The 18,680-nt window shown below is 42.2% G+C and overlaps 1 protein-coding gene across 2 annotated transcripts in view; it reads left to right on the top strand.

The window, feature by feature from the left end:
• LOC135494653 (histone demethylase UTY-like) overlaps positions 1 to 18,680 on the top strand; it is a 34,386-nt gene that overhangs the window by 3,717 nt on the left and 11,989 nt on the right. For both annotated transcript variants that reach the window (XM_064782832.1, XM_064782831.1), the window contains exons 5-9: positions 14,215 to 14,390; positions 14,767 to 14,801; positions 16,004 to 16,097; positions 16,473 to 16,698; positions 18,397 to 18,572. In XM_064782832.1, coding sequence (XP_064638902.1) covers positions 14,215 to 14,390; positions 14,767 to 14,801; positions 16,004 to 16,097; positions 16,473 to 16,698; positions 18,397 to 18,572 — 707 coding nt within the window. The remainder of the gene's footprint in view (positions 1 to 14,214; positions 14,391 to 14,766; positions 14,802 to 16,003; positions 16,098 to 16,472; positions 16,699 to 18,396; positions 18,573 to 18,680) is intronic.

Here is an 18,680-nt window from a genome sequence, read left to right as displayed (position 1 = left end):
CGCGGGAAACCGGGTGCGTTCCTTCCACGATTTATACCCTCCCAACTGACAGTCTCGTCCCAGCTGACTTTATTGATAGCAATTTGCCAGTTAGTTCAGAAGCCAACATTTTTAATGTGGAGAATGACGTCATCAATTGGCAATGCGTTGTGGTCGTTAAAATATTTTATTTCTCTTCAATGGGAGCAAAAATTAGTTTTTATGATTGTTTTGTATTCCATAGACGATAAAGTATTATGCTCGGTACTAGATGCACGAGATCATAGGACAAACACACACGTGAATAAAAAAACCGCTTAGAACTGGTGACGTCACAAAGATCTCTGCATCCCTCGATGCGTACTGGAAGATGTAAGAAATCGCTCACGGCGAAGGAAATTTTCATCCGCAAACTTCGGTAATAAACATACATGACTAGGCTTCTTTTACTCATCGTTTGTTATAAAATATCAGTCAATCATAGACAATTAGGCCTAGACATAGTCGTCAACCTTATCCATGCATAATGCATGACAGGCCCCCAATTTTCTCTGTATCACCCTGTATGAACAGACCGATCCGTAGTTCAAATAGGCCCCGCGTGGTGGTGGCGTATTTATAAGCGGAGCGCTATTGGTCCATATTATGGGTGTGTGGTGGGCGTGTCTTCCCATATTTGTGAGATCAGTACTGTACACTGGAGGCGAGGTACAACTGGGTTGTTCTAAAATATAGACTATTGAATCGGATATGCGACAGATTTCTAAATTACCATAAAATTCCGATCTGATCATGTAAGAATAAGCTCCAAATGTTGATTCGTAACCACGTTAGGTTCGAATGGCATTATTTCATGTTTTTATGCATTTTTAGGACTGATTCCAAGGTTTATCACTGGTTCCAAGGTTTCACTGATTCCAAGCTTTATCAACTACCGTCTGTGACAGTCTGTTGTTCGTAGTCTACCAATATCAAGTCTCAGATTTAGTTCTTTCAAAATTCAAGCAATACCATTCTGTAACAAAATTGCAACAACCCTTTTCTGTTTCCAAAGCTCCACCCTCATTCATTTCTAAACTTCATGCCGGGCTCACAGCAGAACGCCCTTGATTCTTTTCCTGGATCTGACCCAGAAAAGATGGCAGAGCCGACTACCTATCACCCCTACCCAATGAATATAGACTCCTCAAAAAGAACAATAGAGCCCTTTAAATATAACCAGAATAACAAAACTTCTTGGTGGATTAGAATAAACATAAGGACAAGGGGTTGAAGAGGTGAGGGGAAGGATCAAGGACATTACACCCCTACTTAAAGTGAACTCTTCCGGATATGTAGCTCCTTTTGTCGGAATAATGTATTGGTTGTGAGTTGTAGCTGATATTGCCGTGCTGGGTTGGTTGGCAGCTTGCCCGTGGTGCACATGGTTGTGTTTGGCTTGTAGGAGTAGAACTGGGCCTAGCGTAGGCGAAGGTTAAGACCGTGAGAGGCGGTCTAGGGCCAGTGGCCAAGAGAACGATTCGGTTTGAGGATTTACGTGGGGGAGGAATCCGTTTTTGGATTAGACGGATTCATTTGGTGTGGTGCACTCTGAGAACGTGGAATATCGCTTGCCAATTTCTGGAATAAAATCACTGTGAAACACAACAATCAAAAACAAGTAAAGCATTTCCAATTATCAACTCTTTCACGTTTTGGAATACTGAAGAAAGGGATCTTCGAATTCAAGGTTTTTTCGTTGGTAAGTGATCCCATGATGCCCTTTTGACCTCTCCGTTGGTCAGTCGGTGATAACTGATTATGTATTTATAATAATGTACTTGCATTTCAGGTTTTTTTTCAGATGTTTGTAAACACTTAAGTGTGTCTGTTGTCTGCTCTTTGTGCTAAATATAGATGCTCCGATTCTGTACCTGCAGCAGCCGTGCTATTTTAGGCTCTGTGGAACTAAAATGAAGGCTACTCTGCACTGGCATTGATCCATCCATGAAGCAGTACTGTATGCTGATCAGAGCGTTCCCTTGCTAACCAAATGGCTAGCTTAGCAACTTGTTTTGGTTACAATATCGCAGTGTTTCGGCACTTTCTCTTTGCTCACCAAAGTAAAGTCATACCCAGATCTGTTATGAATACACAACACAATGAAAGTGTCTCTGAAGGTATTCTTATGCATTGATTTACAATACAACTGCATAACAAATGCATTTTCATTCATGCATATGTAGTCGATTGTGTATTGATGTAGGTTTACACGCTTCATGCGCTGCCAGGTACAAACAGATGGTGGCCTGTTGTAGTTATTGCCATGAACATTGCAGATCTGTATTTGTCGGAAAATTATGTATTGGAAAATGCATGAGAAATCGACCAATGCATTGAATATACAAGTACATGCACTCTTTATCAAAGCTGCACATTGAATTCCGATCAATGCCTGCAGGGGATTTGGTCACCATATCAATAGAACTCATTGGTGTAGGTGGGTTAGAGGGAGCGGGGCATTGTCTGAGGTATTTTTGACGGCGGAATTTCAGGAAGTGGGGGAGGGCGTCTTTTGTATTTTGGGTGTTTGTTTGCTCCTTGAGCTTGTCAGTGTCAGGGGTCAAGTCCATGCAGGTCACGGAACAGATGTTTACATACTTGTTTAGCTGCCACCTGAAGAAACAAAGTTTATGACCCACTTTAAAGGAATATTCTACCCTTGCAACAGTTCAATTATTAAAAATTCTGCGAAATCCTTGAACCAACTCGTACATGTAGCTAGCTTTTTGGTGGGTGAAGGGCGGGCAATACACAACAAAGCCTAATTCTGCAAAAAATTGTCTTTGATTACCCTTGTGGCCCCCCCCCCCTCGTCCTCTCCAGCTCTGGCCCTGCTATCAATTTATTAATCAGGAGAATCACTGCCCAAAAGAGGCCTTGGGAATTCTCATTCTGAACTACATCTGGCTTCTTGAACAGTTGTACAAGAACGACCTTCAGCCCACACTCAGGAAGAGACAAAGTCACATTCTGTCCTCATTCTGCAAGAGAGACCTCACAGAATTCTGAGAAATCATGCTGACCTGCTTACATGAATGGTCCTGGATCTGTCATATTTTTCAATCACCCACTTGGTTGAAGAGAAGTATATTAACCTCTCCTATTATCAGAATAACATTCGGATAGATTGAGGACACTTCACGAATGCCATGCAACAGGAGGGTCCCTGCGTCGCAATTGATGCACTTGAGAAAGGTTAAGCCTCCCCTTGACATTATTGGTATGTGATTGTGAACACCTGACTAGGTTGCAATGGCCCCAGTGATCGGACAAGTGCAATTCTATCATCCCCAGGGCTCCCAACAGTCTCTTGTCAAGTACTTTCAGTGAGGGTCAACTCATTTTCCTTCAATCAAAATAAAAGGGATTTGGTCAAAAAAGTCATCCCATCTGCAGTATGGAAAGATTGATGATACTTGTGGAGAGACCAACAAGTCGTGTACATTCACCCGCAAGCCAAAGACCCAACCGAGTGAGAAACTTGAGCAGCTTGCGGTGAACCTCTGGCCGAAGACGTAGTTACTAAGCCAATGAACCCATGTGGCGCCTAACCGTAGTAGCACGGAAAATGCTCGTCCTCCCTTGGAGCAGAAGTACTCCCGTCCCTCAAAGAGTGCAGAAGAAGAAGTATTTTTGATAACATTCATTCATCTCTCATCTCTTACTTCTGGTCTCCTCTTTCCCATTCCGTATTTGAACACTTTCTCAGGGTTCACTGGGTGATGAAGACGTTAGATCAGAAATAGACATCTGAGACGATTACATAAAATGCGTGGACAATAGATCACCAAAGGCACGATCAACTGTGGAAAAACGCCCATCTCAAAAATGATCGCCACTGACCCAATGAACTCTGATATTTTCAGCCTGGGCACACAATGCTGAGGGGCCAAAATAACCGTGGAGGCATACCCCCAAATAAAAATATTCCGAATGAGATTTGGATTGGAACTTGCCCAAAATTGTTACGAGCTCTTTCCCCCAGGCTTGGGTCGAAGTTTTTTGATGGAGCATGTTGTTAATCAGATAGCATGGCTTTATAAAACATCTATCTGTTCTGATGTCTGTGGGAGGGGATCTCTAAGCCTTGTATTGTGTGACAAGATGGGTGTTCCGGGCCAAGTGCTTTTGAGAAATCTTTCACCAGACTCTGAGCCTCACCCAAAGTTGTTTCCCCCAAGGCAAACTCCTGGATTTTCCCATGCGGCCAGATAAGATCTTGTCAGAATCCTTTCGTTCATGACCTTGCCCTTGGCTGATGTTATCATCGTTGTGATTGTATTGATCTGCCGAAGGCCAGGGATGGTTCATCCTCTTCTCCCAGTCTCTGCCCTTGGCGGCCGAGCAATCCTAGACAGCCATCAATCTGATCAGTGATGATGAAGGTATTTTTGCCTGTGGTTATGATATCAGTTAATGAATCCTGCTATTCCATCATTCATATCATATCCTGTGGCTGGATCGATGTTTAGGCTAGTCGTATTCTAACTAACGTAGATTCTCATGCTCTTACCTTTGATTGAAGTCACTGCGACCTCTGATGATGATTGCATGCGGCAAAACTTGCTTGTTTGCAGTGGTCGTTGCAGGTGCATCCAACAAGAAATGGCAATCACAGCAATGTGCTATCAATATTTGGTACAGATTGCCCAACCTCTCCAGATTCTGCGCTACAGCCCCACTTCTAGATGAGGACGCTTATTTGTCCTCTCCGGTGACCGTTGAGGTGTCAAGGCTACGAAAGAGAGCAGATCACTAATCCTGGCCGAAGCTTTGATTGTGGGATCTTCGATAAATCCCTCTCGAGATATTTCGTGATATTAAATAGACAGGAAGTGATAACTTCTGATTCATGCGATGGGTATCGGCGGAGAAATTCTATATCGGTAGTTCTGTGATCTAAAAATAGGTGAAGGTTGACCTCGTCTTTAAGTGTGATGGGAAAAGTGATCGGACTGTTCCGGCATTTGCGTTCATGAGAATACCATGTGCAGGTCTTCAAGGTTCAAACTCAAGCAATTCCTTTTGTTGGAAATCTGTCAGTTTTGTTGGCTGTTCTGGGTACCAAGTTCAAGGAGGCTAAAGTTCTCATAGGTGTCCATAATTTTCCTGCATCATTCAGTCCCCACCTGCAGGAAGTCTGTGTTTAAGGAATTCGCAATCTCCTCTTCTGTGTCATGATGTGTTACATTGACAACTGCACTTCTCCACGTGTTATATTTCATAAAGAGCCTACACCATGTACCAGAGATGACCGCTTAGTCATTGCATATTTCTGACACTAATCCACCCTAATGAGGATTAACCGTTGACATGAACAAGCAAGGACATCCAAGAAGTGTTTCTTGATTATCTTGTCCCGCTGAATCTTCAGCTACGGAGAGTTCATCCAAGGTTAATGTCTTCATGCAGATGCGCATAGTAAGTAACTAATTAATGGCCTGGGAATACGGACAACCGTGTAGTTTTAGTCATCACGCTTGGATCCAGAGCACCATCCCTTATCGTTTGCCTACCTTGGTTATAGACAGAAAATGAGTGTGAGATTTTGCAACCTTTTTGAGGAAAATCACTCTGGGTTGGAAATGGTCTTTGGGACTTCCAAAATGGCCCTCTTACCACTGTCAGGGTTTGGGATTGGCATCCTGATTTTATCAGACCAACCAAGTCTGTATGGCGTTGGGGAAGTCCTCCTGGCCTCTTTCTCTCATGACACTTGAGCACTGAACTCGAAAATTCTTGGGAAACTAAGCAGAAATACAAAGTGAAATGCTCATATAAGACAAGTGACACACAAACAGTGTACCCCTCCCTCCAATAGAGTCGAGATGCCTCTCGCTTGCCTTTTGGCCTTTTCTCCCTTCAAATGACAATCAATGCAAGTTGAACTGGATGACTCTTCCATTACAAACCTCGCGTGTGAAGCGAACTCTTCCACAGTGATGTCATCCTCTCAAGGATAAAGAAACATGAACCAGGAACTGAAGGCTGCGTGTACTTCTAGAGGGGTTCGTCAAGTGTGCCGACGCACCAGAGGCAAGGCCATTTCTGCTCGACATTAAAAATGCAATGATCTACCGTCTGTACGCTGTGAACTCGCATACTTTATCATGTTTATCGCCGATATTGCTAATCAATAACCATGGTTCAGTGGGACTAAAACAACACCGTAATGGCCATTGAGAGTATCAATTAATTATGTGTCGGCCAAATCCATCTGTTTCCTAGAAATGTTGCAAATATAGAGTGCCTGAGATCTTTAACAGATCGGTGTTTTGTACTTTTATATCTTAATGTGGTGTTGTCCTGAATGACTCCATCTGGCTCTCGCCGCGTTTGTCATTATTCGAAGCAGACGAGGTGGACTACTTTGTCATATTCTTTTTGGAAGTCAAGTGCATCGCCAGGTCCTCCTTGCAACAGTTGGTGTCGTATATTCTCGGGTTTACCAGATTAGTGTTTCCTGATGAATCGATTTCGTAACTTATGCTGCATTTGTGCCTAGTTGATGCATCCATCTTGGACTACTTGTCATATTCTCATCTAGGTAAGTCCATCTCTAGATCATATTTTGTTGGTGTTGTCTTTTTCTGGGTGTTTTTTTTACTAACCAGGGAACTGTTATGCCAGATGTGCATAACCCAGATGAATCAACCTCCGGCTGCATTTGTCATTACTGTACTTGATCAACTCATTCTTAGCGTTAGATTTTCTTTCATGGTTATACTGCAGTACCAAGGCGAATTCTCTATGATAAACCCAGCTGTCATCTCTTGTTCCTCCCTTGATCCCAGAGCTCTGTCTCCATGGATGCACTGTTCGACCATGTCGGACAACTCCCGAGCGCCATTCGTCCCATGACCGTCCTGCTCTCAGTCTCACCAAGTCGAGAGAAAATGTAGCAGCAATCAGATCTAGGGTTCACTGTCTAGGTCCGGTGTTTGATTAGATTGCGATGGGTGTGACACTTAATCAGATGACTGTCAGCCTGTACTTGTCATGCAATTTTGTTCCATTTAGACTGTAGTAAATTGATTTTCATTCTATGCAACTCAATCGTTGATAGAATAACAATGTGCTGATGATTTGTCAGTGATTGCTGTGGGTGGGACCTCAAGTGAATCTGTCTCATGCACAGTTTGTCATCAGATGATGCGGATGCAGTCTTGAAAAGACTTGCATGGACAATTTCTACCATTTTTCCGGTATAGGCCGTAGTCAAATTGATTTTCATTACATGCAACCAGAGGACAACCAAGTCGAAACCTGGAAATAAATTGTCCTTCAACTGACTCATGTCAACATGTTTGCTCTCAGACTCCCAGATCCAAGAGAATGGCTGTCACAACAAAAGGATTTCTTCTCAACAAATTCCCTTTTATGTCACAATACAAATGAAGCTGTTTTTGTCCTTAGAAATTCCCGATGCACATGAGTCATGCACTTGGCACAGTTAGCACTTGTTAGGCTACTCTATGCTCATCCAGATGTCCTACTGTTGTGTCATTGTCACCAGTCTCTCTCGGGAAGCTGGCTGCATATTAATCAACTGATTGCATTGTTGGGATTAGGGTGGCATTAAAACATATCTGGTGTTGTGTTACAGCGATGGCTTGTTAGCTTTGTGTGTCTGCATAGTTAACCCTTGCAATAATTATGATGGTGAGAGTGCGTTGTTGTCCTGTCCAGGGTCTCCTAATCGCAACCCAAGGGTCCTGCGTTCAAACCCTAGTCTTCTCACCTTACTATGTCCTTTTAGCATCAGCTGAAATGTCTGCTGAGACAGCCCTCATCAGCCTGACAGTCCATTCTTCTTCAAGTTCAGGAGCTTTCAAGCAAAGAGAACTGTGGTTGCCCTATAAAACTTGTAATAAAAAATGCACTTTTTGACAACAATCGGTTGACCTCAAATCATCCTCGCTGTGGTGCATTGTAAATTGAAAAGAACTTTTCATTGAACTTTTCATTGCGGTGCAAATATCCATTTCAACTCAGTTAACTTGACCCCAGCCTCTCGAGCACCTGTCTTTATAAGTCTTTCCAATGCAAATTTTTGCTAAAAAAAATTGACGACTTTTCACTGATGCACTGCTTCCAAGGAGCCAGTGACCCAGTTTTGACAGGTCCACGAGAGCTTGGCATGGTCCATTGACCCCTTCTTATCTCACGCTCCACACACATCTTATGCTATTTTCATGCAAATTCTGCCAAAAATAGAAAATTAACAATTTAAAAAGTGCCCGGGATCTTTTTATGACGAGTCAAAAGAGGTGAGAGTTTGACCTTGGTAAAAAATTATCATTGGTTCTGGTCCATGAACATGAACCAAAACATGTACACCATGGCTGCCTTTGATGAAAAGGTTCCAGGTCATTTAAAAAGAAATTGAAGAAGTTCTCCGCAAGTGTTCCTCTTTCATGATAGTGTTCCTCTTTCATTTCTAAAAAAAGCAAGGAAGACTTCGCATGTGGCCTGGCAGCCAGCGCCCCAGTTACAACAGGTTTTCGAAACCAGTCCATGGACTCGAGGACCAAAACAAGTACGCCAGGCCAGCCGTCTGCTCGAAAAGCGTGGAAAGTGCCAAGGTTGCACCACAGGTGCTGGACAATGCTGTCAACGGGTCTGAAAGACCACGCCTCATTAACATGATTCTGTGGCTTACAATTTGTGGGATATGGGTTTTGAACGACAGTGCTCAATAGCCGCAGTATCTTATTAGTGAGATTTTAAGAAGATAGGTTGCATTGACGCACCAAAATCTTGTGGACAATCTGTGTACAACTTAGTGTATCTTTATACAGGAATTTTCTGTCATCTTGGAATGAAAGTACCTCTGTTGTGGATTATGGGAATGAGTGACTGGTGCCTAGGTGTCACCATGACAGCTGGTGGCGTATAAAATCAGGGATGGAATTCACACACTCAACAAAGAGTGGAGAAATTGTGCACGCATTTTGAAGGAATGATTTCAAGTTGTAGTAAAGCTAACTTTTGATGTCTCCATCTGTTACCATAACTACAGCAAAGCATTTTCTGAGGAATTGCAAAAAAAACTGCCGTGATGTTAAAATAAGCTTCAAAAGCATACTGCAAAACTGCAAGGACTAGCACAAAGCTGGAGCAAATATAATGATGAATCACTTTATTAAACTAAGGTCAACAACATATTGCATTGGTAGCCTTCACAGGTGAATGTGTACATGAAGAAGCTGCCAAACAAAGGCAGTTATTTCCAGTTCTTCCTCTCAAATGGTGCATGGGTCCCCATCCACCACTACCACCAGGGATTATTATTACACCAGCAAGTTTAAGATCTCCTCCGCACACGACAGGCAGGTTTTCGGTTGCTGCCGTGTTGGCAAGTTTGATAAGGGACACATCCCCAATTTCATTGAACAAAACATGATTGATGGAGATGTGAGGGCATAGAGAAGAGCTGAGCTAACAAAACCTCCCATTCTGGCCCATGCCTCTCCCAAATTTGCCTCGAAGATGTTCCATCTCCGATCTTCCAAGAATGCCGGATCCAATGCACAGATTCCAATTATTCTGAACTTTCTGTTCTTCTCCTGCTTTGGATGTGGACAATAGAAAGAATTAGCTTCTCCTGGGGACCTCTCCCACATTCCCGGGCCACAGACTACGTGATTTTCGCCATGTTCGGAGCAACTGACTGGAAAATGAGATGTTTGACTGAATTGAACATGTTTTCCTCCCACGTAGATCTCTTCATGTGTATTGTTGCCGAAGGTTCTGTCTCCTCCCACTTGAGGTCTGAATTCATCTTCATTCATAACTGCCCATCCTTCCTGCTCCTTACAAAGATGAGGGTAACCGAGGCCTGCCGTGGCTTGTATGGCAAAGGGGTCTTGACTCGTGTTGAATTGATGTGACAACCCACATTTCATTCAGCATTCGATATTTGCATTCATATTCATTCAATAATCTCCATCCTTCCTGATACTCACGAAGATGAGGGTTACAGTGACTTGTACAGTAAAGGGAAGCAGAGTGTTGACTTGCGAGCTGAATTGATGTGACAACCCCCAATTCCTTCAGAAACTTCTTTGCAGTGATCCCTCCTACTGAAGCGATACCACACAACTGATATTGTTCTCACACCTTCATTCCTCCTCATCCGTAACTGATCCTTAGAAAGAGGAAGCTCTGGCTGCTAATCTGCCTCAGTCTTTGAGATGCGATATGATGAATTGGAGGAGTTGACTTGAAAGAAGGTGACTACCTCTTGTGCAGTTTTATTCCTTTGGTCAATATGACTTTTAACTTCTCATGGCCTTTGTGGCAAGATGGCCATCTCTTGTTTTTCACTCTCTTGGGTTTTGGGGTAAGATGGTCATCGCTTGTTCTTCCCTCTTAAAACTCACGGTACAAAGCCAAGCCCAGCGCCCAGCAATGAGTAATATCAAAAATGTGCGAGGGATCTAAACGGCCGCTAATTGAATTGAAGAAGTGGCAACCCCGCCGTCTTATTTCCGGAAAACCATCTAATTATAGCACAACAATAGGCAAGTCACACGCAATAGGAGCACACTCGAGAAAAACATCATGCGGAATTATTGCACGGAACATGAAGACAAAGGATGGTGGACTGGTGCTTCCTGCTCTGCAAACGAACTTACGGGTGTATCTGACATTGCGCACATGGTTCGTCAAAGATCCACATCATGTGTACCCTGTTGACCTTGTCGTATCGTTACTGCCTGCCGTGTAGTGTAGTGTAGACGCGTTGGAGTGCATGCTCGTTGTGTTGATTAGCTATGATGTAATGCATGGATCAGATATCGACCATTGTTTGCATGCATTGCGTGGAATTGTAGAGGTGGCATGCAGTGTGCCACACAGCTCAGTGCGGATGACCAGTTATGACCCTGCCAATCCATAGTGAATTATTTAGGGCCATTTATGCTTTTAGCAAGACTGATAAAAAACAGCCGGAATCATTATTGCCCAGACATGATTAATCTGCTTGGTCCAAGGCACTTTGGTGTTAAGAACAGTAGAGAGCTTTGCCGCTGCTGAACCGGTTTGCCCTCGACAACGACTCCCCTATTCTAATCTGGTCCAGCCAGAATCATCGCTGGCGAGACATGATTGATCCTTTGGGTCCAAGTACGAGTGCATTGTGTAGGTGTTTATCATGACTCTGGCAGTTCGGCTGTATTGATCGAGAAAAGGTCAAAGCTACAGTCGGCTGACTGCACTGTGTGCGGCCTGGAGTGTGTGGGGGTGGGGGCTCGTCCCCTCCTCCATACAGTCATTATGTAATGTAGAATGGTTTGGCTGTTGATTTCTCAGTCTGAATCATGAATACCTGTGTTCCTGGTACATCCTCCGGTGAGACCATCTTGACCCAGCAAGTCTTTGACCGAGAAAGATGCTACTGCTTGTATGACTGGATAACTTGTGATACAAGCCATGCAAACTGACCAGACTGGACCCTGGCTGGTCTGAAAATCTCAGTGCAGGCTTCAAGCTAATGCTAATCTCATTTAGCAACATCAGCCATGAGATGAAGTATGCCAGATGGTTTCCCCTGGAGAGACCAATCAATTATTACCGGTACGTTTCATATCAAATTAGTCCAAGTACTGTTGTTCATTTTGTACAGATCGATGTGTTTGTTGCACAGATGTCTACGGCAAGTTTCAGATGGCACTTCAGTCTACCGGGGAAAGACAGATCGATAATGTCTATGCTGTGTGTGCATATACCGATATAGATCCCATATTTTACATGGGACAGGCACAGATTTTACACTACAAAGATGACATGGTGGTGCAGTATGATCAGGGGCAGATGCAAGATTCAAAACATAACCTCAATTTTTCTATCGATGAAGTGTTTTATCGAAATGTTCCCGGGTTTGATAAGAAAACTTGGTGACTGGGACAAATCAGAAGATAAGTTATAACAACAATATGAAAGCACTTTTATGGTACAGGTCAATATTATGTTCATTCAAGTCAAAACAGGAAGAGGTGGGGTAAATTTGAGAGTGGTGACCACACAATTCATGTTGGTTAACTGAAGTGGCCGACTTGACTAAGTGATCTCTGTTGGGCCAGGGGGCTTATCAGTCTTACAAATGCACTGTCGTTCTCATCAAAGCCTGGCATAATCAGTCCCAGACTGGGCCTATAAAAAGGGCATACTAACCAAACCGTGCACAATATTAGACAGAGCATGTCTGCCCATGGAAGGATAATACTTCACAATTTGTTGACCAATCCATAGAACTGGGGCATGATTGAAAGTTTTATAAGCCTGTATATGTCAAACACCTGTTACAGCCATTCCATGTTAGTGTACCATACTTCATTGGCCCTAATAATCACAACAACGGGATATTATACAGGGATAATCACAGTATCGTTGATCGGCAATTGTGAGTGGTGATTCATTTGTGACCCGCTCTACCAAAACTAGGCGCTTGTCTTGTCGCATCTGAACTTGACAGGTTGATACAGACTTGTTGTTCATTTCCCTATTGTAGACCTTTTGTGAAATGTGACCAAATCAGTTTGTAATAGATTTCACAAAAGGTCTACAATAGGGAAATGAACAACAAGTCCGTATCAACCTGTCAAGTTCAGATGCGACAAGCGCCTAGTTTTGGTAGAGCGAGTCACATTTGTAAAAGGTAGGCCAATTTGAAAGGTCCGATATGGTATCTAGTTCACCAGGATCATCTGATGCTCGGTTCTGAAAAAGTTGATGCTCATAAAAAGTCGACTGAAACATTTCGGACCGTGCAGGGATTGAAAAGGTGTGATGTCAGATGATGACCAGTGCAGTAGTCGATATCAGACATAACTTCATTGTCGTAAAAATGACTTTACCTTGGAGCAGCAGGTAAACAGTGTTTGCTGGTCAGCTTACAATCAGCTGAGTCTCATTGGTCAAATAGGCATTACTTCACCAGAGATGCTGCTTAGTCACTGGTGCATGGGCTAGTTATATTCAAATGTGGTTTATAGATAGTATGTATTTTAGTTCTGCTTCTGATACCAAACAACTTCTTTTCTCCATCATGCAAAGACTATTATATGAAATCGTATAGGAATAAAATATTGAAATACAATAGTATCTCGGCACGAAATTGTACTTTGACAATCGATACTAAATTCTAAACAATTTTTCTATTGACGAGCACCCCATGTGACTGCTCATAGCGTCCGTTGCCATAGCGATCTCCATCCAACCTCAGCTGATCCCGAGATCTAGAAGCATCGAATCCCGTTGTAATTGTGATGATTCCTGCGATATCAGATGACAATTGAGTGATATTGACAATCAAACCCGAGAAGGGCGAAATATAGCGCTGAATGCTTTCCCGAGGCCATTCCAGAATCTTTGCTGAGTAGTCTGCTTGTATCCAAAATGGAATGCCACTATATACATAATTTGATAGGATATTGCACTCAACATTGTGTATGATTGCATTTCTATTTGCAAACAGTGTCCACCTTTAACACTGCTCTTTTAATCAAGCTGTGCCATCAGGCACAAATTGCTCATCCTGCTGTGTTGATTTGCCAGTGCGTGGCGATCAGATGACATTGTTGGATGTATTGGATGATCCTCACAGAATCACAATGTGGCATGGGAGGATGCCTGGGGCTGTGAGAGGCTTCATTACATATGCATGTAGGAGTATATCGATTTGGTGGGGTTGAATGTCGTTACTACCGTTCAGTGATATCTGACAATGCTCAAGCAAGCTCAATCAGTTGGGAATCTCCTTCCTTCAGAATACCTGGAGACAATCAAGGCCGTTGAAAGTTCTTCCCTGGAAATTACAAGTTATTTCTGTTTATTTCATAATATCTGGTTTCGTCCTCCAAGGCTCAGCATCAATTCATTGCATCTATATATGTAACTCATTGTCAGCCATATCCCCCGAGGGAGTTTCCACCTTTAGCGACTAATTGTTAAAAGTGGTTTCAGGCATTATTAGATTTATGTCTGTATAGAAAATAATCGAGCTCTATGTCATATGTAATTGAATCAAATCACTGTGAAAAGATACACAATTTTCATGTATACACCAATGTTTTCGATTTTGCAGGGCTATCAGAGAATGCTTCACAGAAACGAATCCTCTTCAAACTAAAATGAGGGAAAATATTATGATTCAAGTCTCTGACCATCTGATTGATTCATGTCTTGCAGGGCCATCAAAACCTTCCAACAAGTATTATATCAAGATCCGGGCTTCAGCTGTGCCAATGAGGTTCATATCCGCCTTGGGGTCATATTCAAACAGAACTCCGACTATGACAGTAGCCTGAAACACTTCCGACTAGCACTGAATGATTCGAGTCCATGTACACTATCAAAAGCTGAAAGTAAGTTATCAAAGCCTTCACAAGGGTTGCATCAATGTTGTCTAGAGAGGGAATGAATTATGATCTCCCAAAGTATATATCGATTTTGAGAATAATGGTACCATCAGGAAGTGCTCAATCATGAGAATAATGGTACCATCAGAAAGCGCACAATCATGAGAATAATGGTATCATCAGAAAGTGCTCAATCATGAGAATAATGAATGAATCAGGTTTGGATTCAACATGAGTATTACCCGCTGGCAAGATAACAGTGAATGGAGAGGAAGAACTTTTTTCAGATTTCCATATTTTTTGTCAGACAATAATTTTTTGAAGATTATCATTCTAAACTCAAATTCATATGTGTTGTAATAAATTCATCCATCTTTTTCAGTTCGATTCCATATTGCACATCTTTTCGAAACCACAGTAAGTTGAAGACTATTCAAGGACAGCCAATGACAGAAAAACTACACAAGAACCTCTCTGTAAAGGACATCCATGTAACTGGCAAATGTTGTTTTTATTTTGATAATGGGAGCTAGTGTCCTAATTACAGGTCGAGTCACATATAAGCAGCCCATTTCAGACCAAAATCACCATACTGATAAAGTGAATGCCCTGCTAAACAGAGGTGTCCACTTGTAGAGGATCCTATGTAGTTTAAAAAATTGGTCCTTAAACCTTGCTTTGTTACTGCAGTGCAAATCCTTTCGATTGAAGCACTTCAAAGTTCTTACACCTTGAAAAATCCCATTGACATGGTACTTTGACAACCATAGGCCTGTTCGTCAATAAAAAAGTCTGTGGCCTAATCCAAGGTCGTGCCATATAATATGTTGTTAGCTTTGTGCAAACTTCTGTCTGCATTACAGGAGACTGTGTAACAAGTCAGAAAGTTCTGTAAGACAACTTGGTCATTTCATAATTTGCCTGTAGGAGTATTTTCAAGGGTTGACCACAGACGAGGCCATTTTCAGCTAGATCTTGAAATTCTAAAGCAAGTAGGAATGAAGAGAATGCCAATTTCATGGGTGGGTATCAGTTCACTGGAAAACAAACAACTGACTCCCAACCTTGAAATTGACAATCACTTCATTTTGCAAGTGTTCTGATTGCTTTCGGATTTCAATCTTAGCCAAATTGGTGATGTGTATGGTCAACCTTTAATCAAGAAACTGGATTTTGGTCAAAGGAGAAAAATGTGTTAATTGTTTTCTCAAGTCAGTTCTCCTAGGATATTTCCAACAATCTGTTTATACCTGACATAGAATTTTTCATGAAATTCTTCAAGAACAGGTGTTTTATAAGGAATTTTACCTGGGTTTTCGAGCACGTATTAGAAGTGGTCATGAATGCATACCAGTCTTATACAATTGCTTTGATTACAAGGAATTTGATGAATTTCGTGATTGTTAGAATGCTACATGGGCAAGCGACTTTTTAACATGCAGTGGCTGAATTCAGGGAGAAACTGTGTCTTTTTCCTCAGAGTGAGGTTATTTGTGGACTGTGTACGGTACAATAAGTCGATTTCCTTGAAAACTATGAGATATAAATGACGACAGTCAAGGATTTTATCTTTGGGTGATTCAAGGAATTTTACAATTCTCACATCCTCAATTTTCCAGGGCAAGTTCAAACAAGCGAAGGAGTCCTATGAACAACTATCTCAGGGAGACAGCATAGCCAGTAATGTGAAGGCCAATGCCCTCAGGCAACTAGGTTGGTAGACTGATATCAAATAGTCAGGTTATAAAGGATTTTCATCAAATCCTGGAAAGTTTGTGGCGTGTTTCTGAGGCTAAAGCTAAGGCTATGAAATTTTGCTTCATGGCCAAAAAACACTTGAAAACTTCCAGTGCTGCATCAAAGTTCTTGTCTTTTCCTTTTGATGTGTCACTGTATACTCCATGTCAAAATTGCACTGTACTCATAACAAGCCTAAAATGGTTAGGAACAGAAGTGACTTGCTCTCAAAAGTAGGTGCTTGTCACCTTTGGAAAAAGGGGACACCGAAGGAAAAAAAGACTGTCAAGTCTTTCGCTACGAGAGCCTCCTCTTAATCGAACCTTCTCATGAAAAATATCCTGTCTCCAGGGTGGATCCACTTCAGCCATGAACAGCTAGGAGAGAAAGCAACCAGAGAGCAGCAGGCCATCCAGTATCTGCAGAAGTCGTTAGAAATCGACCCCACCAATGGTCAAACCTGGTACTATCTAGGACGGTGTTTCTCGAGCGCGGGCAAGGTACATGATGCTTTCGTCTCGTATCGTCATTCCATTGACAAGACCGAGGCAAGCGCTGATACCTGGTGCTCCATAGGGTACGTTGATTCTCTCATACTACTGTTGTGTTTTTCACATCGTTCTGGCAAAAGGTACTTAGTCGAACTCAGGAATGTGACCAGATCACATTTACCAAAAGATAGTGGTGTTGCACAACACTAGGTTACCCTTAGGGTAGGCCTAACCAGTTCTCTTTCACTGTGTCAACTAAAGGCGGTCAACTATGATACCGACTGCCCAGGGCTACGTAACTACATTACTATTTGTGATCACAGTGTCACAGTTCAGTGACAAGAGCCCAGCCAAGTACCTAAAGCCAGACCTATCTGAAAAACACTTCTGAATGAAGTTGGCTTTTCATTCTCCATTCCTCATTCCTTGTCTCAACTTGATAACATATCTGTTTTCAAGTTTTAATGTAAAGGCTAAGTCAGTTATCCATATGTTATAAAACTGAGAGCAAGCCCTCGGGAAATAAGAAAGATCTATTTGACTCCTTCTGCACCGTAAGCCAGAGGCTAAATGTCTGGGTTATCATTGTAAAAAGATGTATCTCCATCATTCTCATCACAGGAACGATATCCGTCATGCACTTTTACATTCACAAAGCAAAGCTGTAGAAAAATTTTAAAACATGAATGAATAATGCCGTCGGTTTGACCTTTAAATGTCTCTTCCATCTCATCTCGCTAGAAGGACTTTTTACTATCAACTTTTCTATAAGTCAATTCCTACACACAATTCACATCAGAGTATTTTTGAGAAAGTCTTGTAAAGCCAATTTTTCACTGCAATAGTTTCTAACGAGGGCCTTTTTCCTACGCGTAACAGAAGATATCAAATGTTTACACCCACAGTTTCTGGAATGGACTTTTCTAATGCATTACCTGGATAAGTCTGAGCAGGGAAATGGGGGTGAAATGGTTACAAACGTTGTGTGAAGTTCGTCATATTGACCTAGGTGGGAAGTTGATCAGATATTGCTAAAGTACATTGGTTGACGAGATCTGAGTTGGTGGAAACCTCGTTGATATCTGTAGGAGGCTTGCTCATCTGTTTTGAACCTACATGTGTGATATTTATGATGTAGTCAACGATTCCTTAAAGTACATTTGACCCTTGATACAGTAGGAGGAAACCAGAGAACCTAGTGGAAATCCTATTTTCAGAGGCTTAGTCATATGTTATGATCCAACAATAGTACAATGTAGGTTGATGACCCAGTGGCTACATTAAGTACACAGCACTATTGATGATCGAGTAGGAGGAAACCGGAGAAGCCGGTAGAATCCTATGACCTAGCAGAACATATTAAGTGAGGTTGATTCATGTTTTGAGAAAGGTCAGCTGACTCTGGGGGCATTTAGGAAAATAAACCCTCAACTTATGCCAGACAAGACATGACCTCATTTACACCCTAACTCTTCCTTGACTATTTGTGACAAACAGCTTAATGTCCTATTTTGTATCAGCAGCATATCATCTATTCAAATGTTTTCAAAAATGTCGGCTGACTCAAAATCTATTGACAAAATACCCCCTCATTTATACTAGACAGTGTGTGACATCATGCCCCTTCCCTCTCCTCTTCCTCCTCCAGTTTTCTATACCAGCAGTAGAACATCTATCTATTTCATATGACTTCAAAAATGTCACCTGACTCGGAATCTCTTGACAAAATCCCCCCTCACTTCTTGCTAGACATTGTGTGATATTCTGCCCTCCTCCTCTTCCAGTGTTCTGTACCAGCAGCAGAACCAACCTATGGATGCACTGCAGGCGTATATATGTGCCGTACAGTTAGATAAATCGCACGTAGCTGCCTGGACCGATTTGGGAATCCTCTACGAGAATTGTAGCCAGCCAAAAGATGCACTCACTTGCTATGTAAACGCTAAGAAAAATAACAAAGGTAAGATATTATATTGTTGTAGAGATCTTCTTCTTCTTCTCATCATCCTCCCGCTTCCCCTCTTCTTCTTCTTGTCTGTTTGCGAATTTCGAGGTACACGCTAGACAG

The sequence above is a fragment of the Lineus longissimus genome, chromosome 10 (assembly GCF_910592395.1).
Source record: "Lineus longissimus chromosome 10, tnLinLong1.2, whole genome shotgun sequence".
Taxonomy (NCBI): Eukaryota; Metazoa; Nemertea; class Pilidiophora; order Heteronemertea; family Lineidae; genus Lineus; species Lineus longissimus.
The sequence above is the reverse complement of the archived record's forward strand: the minus strand, read 5'-3'. Positions and strand labels throughout refer to the sequence as shown.